Source organism: Mandrillus leucophaeus, unplaced genomic scaffold (genome assembly GCF_000951045.1).
Source record: "Mandrillus leucophaeus isolate KB7577 unplaced genomic scaffold, Mleu.le_1.0 Scaffold2, whole genome shotgun sequence".
NCBI lineage: Eukaryota > Metazoa > Chordata > Mammalia > Primates > Cercopithecidae > Mandrillus > Mandrillus leucophaeus.
Window position 1 is genome coordinate 4,299,998 of NW_012102031.1, and position 10,835 is coordinate 4,310,832.

The following is a 10,835-nucleotide window of genomic DNA, read 5'->3' on the forward strand; positions in this document are numbered from 1 at the left end:
ACAGCAAGAGGAGAGTCCTGGCCAGGCGCAGTGGCTCACGCCTGTAATCCCAGCACTTTGGGAGGCCAAGGTGGGTGGATCACCTGAGGTTGGGAGTTTGAGACCAGCCTGACCAACATGGAGAAACCCCACCTCTACTAAAAATACAAACTTAGCTGGGCATGGTGGCGCATGCCTGTCATCCCAGCTGCTCAGGAGGCTGAGGCAGGAGAATGGCTTGAACCCGGGAGGTGGAGGTTGCGGTGAGCTGAGATCGCGCCGTTGCACTCCAGCCTGAGCAACAAGAATGAAACTCCGACTCAAAAAAAAAAAAAAAAAAAGAGGAGAGGCCTGAAGCGAGACTGAAGAGACTGTAAGGACATTACGTGATTATGTGAGTCCTGGTGTGACCCCACAAATCCCTCTTCCCTGCACCAGAGGACAGCCCTGTGGGGTCTCACTCACTGGGAACCCCACGCCTGGCACAAGATAATGAAGGCAGTCAGTGGCCACGCCCTTCTCTGGGAGGACTGAGGCTCAGAGAGGAATAGGGAACGAGCCAACATCCTTCCCTGAGCTCAGGGCGCACATGAGGCCGTGTCTGCTGACAGCCCCTCGGCCTTTCCACGAGACCCGAGCCTACGAGACATCGTCCCCGCTTCCCTGGGCCCAGCCTGGCCAACCACTGCCCCATGATGGGGGTGGGCCTGGGGCCACTGGAGCTTCTCAGCCAAGCTATGCCCATGACTGTCCCAGCTGCCTCTCAGGGGAGACAACTCGCCCGCTGTGCCTGGGTCTGAAGGATTCCTGCTGCTCATCCTCATCCTGGATGCGAGGGGCAGGCGCCAGTCCAGGGTGAGTCACAGGGCAGCTGGCCAGGCCAGTTGTGTGTGTGTGTGTTTTTTTTTTTCCTTTTCTTTTTTGGCAGCGGAATCCCTTTTTTCAAATAAATTTGCCCAGGGAACCCCAGTGTGTCAACCAGAGCAGAACAGCTCTAGTCGAAGTCGGGGGAGTCGGCGGGGATCCTGTCCTCAGATCTTAGGGAACATTCTGGCAAACCGCTGTCTGGCCACCTCCTCGTTCTACCTGTGGGCCAGTGAGGCTCAGAGAGGTTTGGGCTTTGAGTAGTTGGTTAGAATGACTGGCAAGCAACCAGGCCACCTACCTGTAGCCTGTCCTAGAGCACTGGATGGGAGCAGGGGCTCCTGACTCCTAGCTAGTGGGTGGCCACATCCCTGAGCCCCCGCAGGCCCCCACTGTGGTCCCCTATGGCCCCTTCCCCAGGTTTACAGAGCCTTTCCCAACCTGAGCACTTCCAGGGTGACAGTGGCTACAAGGGCTAAATGGGGAGCTCCCCCACTGTTACCCCAAGTGGCCTGGGGGAGTCCCTTTCCTACTTTTCCCCGGGAACCCCCAAGGTCCCAAGGCCTAGCAGAGCTCCTCAGGAGTGTGTGTGTGTGTGTGTGTGTGTGTGTGCACGCATCTTTCGATGTAACCGAGTGTGTCTGTGTGTCTCTAATGTATGTGTCTATGTCATTGTGTATCTCTGTATGTGTCTGTGTGTGTGGGGGGTGTGTGCACCTGTGTCTGGAGGGGAACAGAAACCCCTCTTCGTCTCTCCTGAGTGCTGAGAGAGCAGGTGAGAGCCTCCCCTGGGGTGTTCCGTCCTCTGTCACCGCCCGTGACCTGGTGATGTCTATGAACCACCACAAGTGAGGTTCCCAGGACTTTAGACACAGACGCAGAGTCTTAGGCCTGGGGACAGCCTAGGGATACACAGCCCACCCCTTCTCGATCCTAAAATGTGTGGCACAGATTCATTCATTGAGTCATACTATTTTATTTTATTTTATTTTATTTATGTTTCAGATACAGTCTTGCTCTGTCACCCAGGCTGGAGTGCAGTGGCATGATCTCAGCTCACTGCAACTTGCACCGCCTGGGTTCAAGTGATTCTCATGCCTCAGCCTCCCAAGTAGCCAGGATTACAGTCGCCTACTACCGCGCCCGGCTAATTTTTGTATTTTTAGTAGAGATGGGGTTTCACCATGTTGGCCAGACTGATCTCGAACTCCTGACCTCAAGTGATCTGCCTGCCTCAACCTCCCAAAGTGCTAGGATTACAGGCATCAGCCACCACGCGCAGCCAAGTCATAATATTTTAAATTATTTTTAAAAAATCATTTTAAATAAAAATAATTTCATTTAACCTTCATACTAACCCCACAAAACACTCTTGTCCTCTGAGAGGTGCGTGGCTGACGAGGTCCCATAACACATAAGGGGCAGCTTCTGAGGATGAGGTCCCACTCCCACACCAGAGGCATGGCTGGGTGGGGTCGGGATGGCCATCCTGCTGCAGGGACAGTCCCCTTCTAGTTCTCACCAGGGCAGAGGGTCACTAAGGCTGAGGCCAGAGTGACTCCAGTTAGAAAGCGCTGTGGCCCTGATACCCAGCGTCCTTCCCGAGGGTTGGGACAGCATCATCCACCCCAAGGACTTAAAAACAGGGGGTGTTTCCGGCCGGGCATGGTGACTCACGCCTATAATCCCAGCACTTTGGGAGGCTGAGGTGGGTGGATCACGAGTTCAGGCATTCAAGACCAGCCTGGCCAACACAGTGAAATCCCATCTCTACTAAAAATACAAAAATAAAAATAAAAAATTAGCCAGGCGTGGTGGCAGGCGCCTGTAATCCCAGATACTCTGGAGGCTGAGGCAGGAGAATCACTGGAACCTGGGAGATGGTGGTTGCAGTGAGCCAAGATCGCACCACTGCACTCCAGCCGGGGTGACAGTGCGAGACTCCATCTTAAAACAAAACAAAACAAAAGCAGGGGGTGTTTCCAACAGTCAAAGCCTAGGTTGTTTCTCAGCTGCCTGGGGTTCTTTCCCCAGCTGCCCAGGCTGGCATCTTTTCCAGCACACGAGTGTGGAAGGAGGAGTGTCTCCGACCCCTGTCCAGTGGGGTAGTGTTGCCATTGGACGTGGACTAAGCCAGGCCTCCTGCCCACTGTCACCAGCTTGACCCTCGGGGTCCCTCTGCTTCACAGACAGAAGGGCTCCCCAAAGACTGTGTGAAAATCAGCCTTTGTTTATAACACGCTTGTGAGGCTTACTAATAATGAAAAATGCAAGAAGGTGGGGGAGCCTCCACCTCAGTTGCCCTGGTCAAGAAGCCTTGGACTGGCTGGGCGTGATGGCTAATGCCTGTAATCCCAGCACTTTGGGAGGCCGAGGTGGGTGGATCACCTGAGGTCAGAAATTCAAGACCAGCAGAGCCAACATGGTGAAACCCTGTCTCCACTAAAAATACAAAAATTAGCCCAGTGTGGTGGCACATGCCTGTGATCCCAACTATTCGGAAGGCTGAGGCAGGAGAATCACTTGAACCTGGGAGGTGGAGGTGGCAGTGAGCCGAGATTGTGCCACTGCACTCCAGTCTGCGCGACAGAGCGAGACTCTGTCTCAAAAAAAAAAAAGAAAGAAAGAAAGAAAAAAGACAAAAGAAAAAACAATCTTCTCCCATCAAGTCCAACAGAGCTTAAAGGTTAAAAAAAAAAAAAGAACAACTTCCCGTAGTGGACCCAGTGGAGTTACCAGCATGTAATCAATTCTTCCAGAACAAGTGGTGACAATACGTGAATGTTGTCTACCAGGGATGCCCAAAACAAACTCAGTGCCCGGGGGCTGGTTACATGGGCACCTTCTGCCTGGCACGTACCAGAATCCCAGCCCCGCAGAAGGAAAGCTGGCGTGCGTCGTGGACACACTGTGTGTAGAGACAGTTCCGGCACTGTGAGCTGGTCTTCTTAGGGAACGGTGGCAATCCTCCCAAAATCCAGCTTCCCAGATGCCAGCCCAGAGCCAGCCTTGCAAGCAGGCCTTTGTCTCCAGCCTGCTATGTTCATTCTTTTCTGCACAGTTAGGGGGGAAGGAGGGGAGGGGAGGACATGAGGCAGAGGGGCAGATAGAGGCCATGTCATGGGGGCCTCCAGGCCATGGACTTGGCCGTGGGGCTGATGAGCCATGCAGGATGATTGGCTGCAGGCAGGTGACCGGGTCCAGCCCCTGCTTCAGGAACATTCGCCTGGCAGCTTTGTGGAGGCTGGAGCAGAGGGGAGGGAAGGGGGCAGCCAGGAAGCTGCAGAAACCATCCAGGGTCAAGTTCAGGGACTGAAGCTCACTGGAGAAGAGGACAGTGTAGCAAGAGGCCCCATGGGGGCAGAAGGCCCATCTGTCTCGGGGGAGGAGGCGGGGCTGTGCCAAAGGGGTCCCCAGGGAACTGTTTGAGCCTGGGAGAGGGAGGTGCAGGATCCAAAAAGCATGTCCTGGGCAGGGCTCCGGTGAGCAAGGGGTGGGGGCAGGAACCTGGCACTGAGGTAGCTGAGGTGGGAGTGGGGGCTGGGCTGGGGAGAGCCCAGAAGGGGAAGATTAAGAAATTGCCTGAATTACAAATCACCGCAGCCACCGTGGCCCTAAGAGACGAGCTGTTGAGAATCAAACAGGAGGAGGATGGGGTCACCGAAAAAAGAACCTGGGCACAGAAAAGAAGGCAAAAACAAGAGAGTTCCGAGCACCCCAGACTCAAAGGAGAGAGGGAAGACCATGACCCAGGGGGCCCTCAGAGCCTGTGTGGCCAAGCTTGGGAAGCCAGTCCAGGGAAGAGAGGAGAGGTCGCCAGAGCAGGCATCAGTTCACACACACACATTCACACAAACATGCACACATATTCTCACACACACACGTATTCACACACATTCACACACACACACACACACACATACACATATACACATTCACACACAATCACACAATCACACACTCGTACACACACATTCACACACACATTCACTCAAACATGCACACACATTCACACACACATTCATATTCACACACATTCACACAAACAGATGCACACATTCACACACAATCACACAATCACACACTCGTACACACACATTCACACACACATTCACTCAAACATGCACACACATTCACACACACATTCATATTCACACACATTCACACAAACAGATGCACACACATTCACACACACACATACACATTCACACACAGTCACACATTCATACACACATTCGCATACACATTCACACAAACATGCACACACATTCACACACACATTCATATTCACACACATTCACACAAACATATGCCACAAACATATACACACACATTCACACACAATTCTCACACAGTCACGCACTTGCACACACACAGTCACACATACATTCACACACTGCCACACACACTCACACTCATACACACATACACATTCACACACTCGCACACACATTCACATACATTCCCCTGACACACTCCCCACACACACACTCATACACACGGTCACACACACATTCACACTCACTCCCCCAACACACTCCCCACACACACTCACACTTTTACACACAGTCACACACACATTCACACACTCCCATACATATACTCATACTCACACACACTCTCACATTCTCACTCACACCCACCTGGAGGTGAGCCTCTCCTGGACACGGAGGGGAGGGGGCAGCCCTGGTCCCTGGCTCAGTTGATCCTGCCCCACCATCCCTCCCTTCAGCATCAAGAAGCCGGCACTCTTCAGCCTACACCTCCTGGCTACCACGCCCTACTGCCAAGCCACTTCCTGCTTCTCAAGCCCCTGGAGGCCCTGGGCTGGCAGCCACAGGCCATCCTGCATATAACACACAGGTGCATGGACAGGGCCCTGGGAGGTGCCACCTGACGTGCTTGACTGCAGGTCCAAGTCAAGTCGAGCTGGGCAGCTGCCCACATGCAGTTTTGTGCCATCAAGGCCACCCACCCAGACTTCCCACACCTGGATCACTCTGGCTGTCGGGAAGCACCGTCCCCAGGGACACAGAGGCACTGGGGGAGGGGCAGTGGGCACAGAGGAGGGCTGAATGAACTGGGGTCCTAGGCTCAAATGCCCTCAGCCATGACCAAGGCCCACCAGCCCTCCAGCTACCCTGGGGACCACCCTGAGTGACTCACTGCGTGCAGGCTGCAGTGCTGACAGCTGGGTGCTGAGCATCCCTGCGTGGGACGCACACAGGCCACACCCACAGCAACACTGCTGTGAGAAGTGGTGGCCTAGAGGGTCCTGCCACCTCCTCTGCCTCCACAGACACCTGGCAGGGAAGGGGGCAGGACAATTACTCCCCTTGCTCTACAGGCAAAAAAAAAAAAAAAAAAAACAAGATGAGAGGAGGGTTTGTGGGCTGCCAGGAGGGAGGTGGGTAGACTGCGGAGTTTTTCCTGGGGTCGGGGGCACTCGGGTTGTGCTATGGTTCCAGCTAGCCCAGGGAACAGAGCTGGAGGTTGCAGCGACAGGGCTGGATGGGCAGAGGCGGCTCTGCCAGCTGTCACCATGCAGGGGGCCTGGTCCATCTGGCAGCTTCCCCACCAGCTGAGCTGAGCGCTCTCGCTGCTGTCCCCTCTGCCTGGTACTCTTGTCCCCTCTGTCCCTGGCTACTCCTCCTGCCCTTCAGGTCTCTTTCTCCGGCAGCTTCTCTGACTCCCCAAGTCTAGTTAGGACAGTCAGGGCCAGACCAACTCTCCACCAGGCACAGCAGGCCCAGGGCCAGGGCCGTGAATTTTCAGGGGCCGACAGAAATGTTTTAATTATTTGTTTAATCATAAGGGAAAAAATGGATATAACCTAGCCTGGCTTGTGGGTACTGACAGAGTTGCAAAACACAATATTTAATACTTTTTCTGGAGGAGAGGACCCATGAAATTCACACTGGGTCCCCTTGAGCCCTGTGTCCCTCCTGGGCATGTTGTGATGGTCTGCTCACATGACTGCCTTCTCCACCCGACAGTGGGCCCCGGGAGGGCAGAGGCGTGTCTTACATTGTCAGAACAGGCAAGCAGTAAGCATTTGCTAAATAAATAAATGCTTATAAATAAAAAAAAACAGTTAGCATTGATTGCTAGTTAGTGATAGTTAGCAATCCTTGCCCAGGGCCAGGCACTGTACTGAGCTCCTGTGACACAGACACATTGATAGTATCCCCGTTTTACAGAAGAGGACATCAAGGCAATGAAAGGTTAAACTTGCCCACGTTAAACTTGGGATGTCTGCATTCCAAGCCTGCTCTCTGAACCACTGGCCCAGAATGTCACCACAGAAGGTGGTGCAGCTGGTGGATGTATAACACCCTCCCATAGACAAGGGGCAAGCAGGCTATGTCAGCCCATGTGTTCTAGCCCATGGATCGGTGCCCTCGGGAGCTGCAGCGCTGCCCCAACCTCCCTTCTGAGTGCACGGCCAGCTCAGGCCATTCCTCCACGTGGGCAGCAAACACTGAGCCAGATTCTGTGCTCAGGGTGTTGGTGACAATGACGGCTCATCGGAGCTTACATCTACTGAGTGCCAGCTCACTGCAACCTCCACCTCCCGGGTTCAAGCAATTCTCTTGCCTCAGCCTCCCGAGTAGCTGGGATTACAGGCACACACTACCATGCCTGGCTAATTTTTTTGTATCTTTAGTAGAGACAGGGTTTCACCATGTTGGCCAGGCTGGTCTCAAACTCCTGGCCTCAGGGGATCCGCCCGCCTTGGCCTCCCAAAGTGCTGGGATTACAGGCGTTCATCACTGCACCCAGCCAAAAGATTAGAATTTCATCAGGCAGAGAAACAAGGAAAGGCGTTCCAGGCTGAGGCACAGGCTGAGTAAGGGCTCAGGAGTAGGAGAGGCCTTGGGGGGAGGCCCTAGGAGGGCAAGTGAGGCCTGCAGGAGATCTGCGTCTGCAACCACTGGGGAGCCAGTGATTTACGATTGGGAAGCTGCAGTCTGGCAGTCTAGTTGATGAACGTTTACTGAGCATTTATTAGGAGCCAGGCACTGTAATAGGTGTGGGGGACAGAGGTGACTAAGGCACAGTCACCCACAAGAGTCTGGCCAAATCTCTGCATGCCTAAGACTGTCCCCCTCGGTCAGGGGCCCACGTTGTGTTCCTGGCACCCTGGCTGACCCACTTTGTAACCTGGATCCCACGCCTGCACTCCTCGGGGTAACCTTCTTCCATAAAATGAGCTTAACTGCGCTTGTCACCTGGTGCAGGGCTCTTTGAGCTCTCGGGATGAAAGACTGTGTAAAAACGGAGCCTTTGTCACCAGACTGGGTGGGGTGGAATAGGGAGCCCACATCAGATCCCCAAGGGTGCAGAGAAACAGCCCCTAGGAGTTGGAGGGAGGGTTGCCAAGCTCCCCTGAGGTTACCACCCTCTGACAGCTGCCAAGCGTGTTCCTGCAGCCAGAATGCCTGACATGAAAGTCCCCCGCCCCCGCCAAGGCCTGCCTGTGATGGTTAAATGACAGACGCCGACACCCTGGCTGCTGACTGATGCTGACAGCAGGGAGGGACATGGAGGTGGCCTGGGTTGCAGGCAGGTGTCTGGAGGCTCTTCCTTCACTCTTGTGTTCATAGGACGCTGAGCACCCACCACAACCTGTCACTGTCCAGTGTCCATGGGGGAGGCAGACAGGCACACAGCACATTCCACCATCACGTGGGGTGTTCCCTGCTCTCTGGCAGCACAGGGAAGCCCACCTGACAGAGGATGGGTCCAGGACAAACCAAGGGCCCAACCTCCTCCCTTCTCCCCGCAAAGATCATGGTGACAAAACCCCTTTGTGATGAAGTAGTTCAGATGTCCTTTGCTCAGGTGACCCTCACGCAAGAGGAAATGAAAGCCAGAGAGCCCCGTTGACTTGTCCAAGGCCACAGAGCCCATCGGTGTGGCACACAGGCCAGTTATCATTATTCCGATTCCTTGGCTTGTGGCTTCATCACTCTAATCTCCGCCTCCATGGTTACGTTGCCCTCTCCTCGTCTTCTCTGCCTCTCTTTGGTTTTTTGTTTGTTTTGAAACAGTCTTGCTCTGTCACCCAGGCTGGAGTGTGGTGGCTGGATCTTGGCTCCCTGTGACCTTGACTTCCCAGGCTCAAGCTATCCTCTCACCTCAGCCTCCTGAGTAGCTAAGACTACAGGCACACACCACCATGCCTAGCTAATTTTTTTGGTTTTGTTTTTCTTTTTTAGAGATAGGGTCTCACTATGTTGCCCAGGCTGGTCTCAAACTCCTGGGCTCAAGTGATTCTCCCACCTCAGCCTCCTGAGTAGCTGGGACCACTGGCATGAACCATCATGCCCAGCTATTTTTTTCTTTTCTTTTCTTTTCTTTTTTTTAAGAGATGGGGCCGGGGGAGAGGGGGGCGGTGGTCTCACTAATTTGGCCAGGCTGGTCTCAAACTCCTGAGCTCAAGCGATCCACCTGCCTCAGCCTCCCAAAGTGCTGGGATTACAGGCATGTGCCACAGTGCCCAGCCCCTATCTCTCTCTTAATGGGATACTTGTGTTACACTTAGGGCCCACCCTGATAATCTAGGATAATCTCATTTCAGAATCTTTAGTCACATCTGCAAAGTCTTCGAATGTAGGTAGCAGTCACAGATTCCAAGCATTAGTACTGAATTCCTGTGGCGACCATTATTCTGCCTGCTCCCAGCCCCCAGAGGATGCAGAGTTTAAGAGGGGCCTGCCTTCAGTCAGCCTGTGGGCATGAGCCTCACACATCCACTCAGCACATCCTGGGAGGGGACCTGGACTCCTCACCCCCCACAAGGCCAGAACCCCCTGTCTGCCAGGAACCCCAGAGAGGGGGAAGCAGGCTGTGCAATGGGGGCGGTAGGATGTGGAAACCACAGAAGTGGTTAGGACAGAATTCTGGAGTTAAGCCTCCCAGAGATGAGGAGTCAGAGAGGCCCTTCCCCTACCTGGATGCTGCCTCTATGTCTGATTTGAATTCTCCTTTCATTCCTCCATTTAGCAGACACTCAGACCAGAGCCAGGCTCGGTACCAGGCTCTGGAGAGCTTGTCCATGTCCTCAAAGAGCTTGCAGTCTAAACCCAGGAGTGATAATGGCCAACACCAGGGTCTCCAGGAGGCTGGAGGAGCAGGAGACTCTTCTCTTTCCAGAGCGGGCAATGTAGGCCCAGGAAAGGGGACTGGTTTTGTCTGGAGTTGGGCTGAAGCCACTTTAGCATGAGGGTTTTGCCTTTCCTCAATCCCCCGACCCCAGAGCCTTCCTGTGCCTTCCTGTGATTTTGTCATTCTTGTCTCGTTTCCTCTTGGTATTTTAAAAGTACAATAACGACTGTTCATCTTCCCTTAGAAGGGCTGGCACAGAAAGTGATTCATCCCAAACCGTGCACCTGCTCTATCTGTACAGTTGGCGGGTGGTGAGCCAAGGAACAGGACCCCCGGAGTCAGGCGGCATTTTACTCAAATGCTGAGCACTCGTTCCAAGTTTGAGTAAGGTAGAACAATGAGTGGCCAGTCATGTCTTCTCACAGCTCAAGTGCGGCAAGCACCGTCCTGAAAACAGAAGAGCTGGCTGGGCGCGGTCGCTCATGCCTGTAATCCTAGTACTTTGGGAAGCCGAGGCGGAAGGATCACTGGAGCTCAGGCGTTCGTGACCAGCCTAGGCAAACATAGTGAGATCTCGTCTCTATTTAAATAAAATAGAAAATCTATTTAAGACAAACAACAGAAGAGCTGTCGTGAAACTTGGGTGCTCTGGGTAAAGCTTGGGAAGAGGCAGGGCCTCCCAGCTTGTCTGGTATCCCAAAATTAGCAACCTGTTTCCTTGTCTGTATAATGGGTGTTGACACGGTCGGCTAAGAGGACAACAGCACCGGTGCCGGGTGTTGAGCAAGCCCTCGACAGCCTCACCGAGAGCGCACCAAGGGCCACCCGCGCGCTGCTGCTCCGCGGACTCCCACCTTTCCCTCGGACGCCGGCCTGGTGAG

The 10,835-nt window shown here is 53.9% G+C and overlaps 1 protein-coding gene across 1 annotated transcript in view; it reads left to right on the forward strand.

The window, feature by feature from the left end:
• Positions 1-756: 756 nt before the first annotated feature.
• SUN2 (Sad1 and UNC84 domain containing 2) overlaps positions 757-10,835 on the forward strand; it is a 32,693-nt gene continuing 22,614 nt past the window's right edge. The window contains exon 1 of the mRNA XM_011978852.1: positions 757-834. Within this exon, the coding sequence (XP_011834242.1) occupies positions 809-834 (26 nt within the window). The 5' untranslated portion in view covers positions 757-808. The remainder of the gene's footprint in view (positions 835-10,835) is intronic.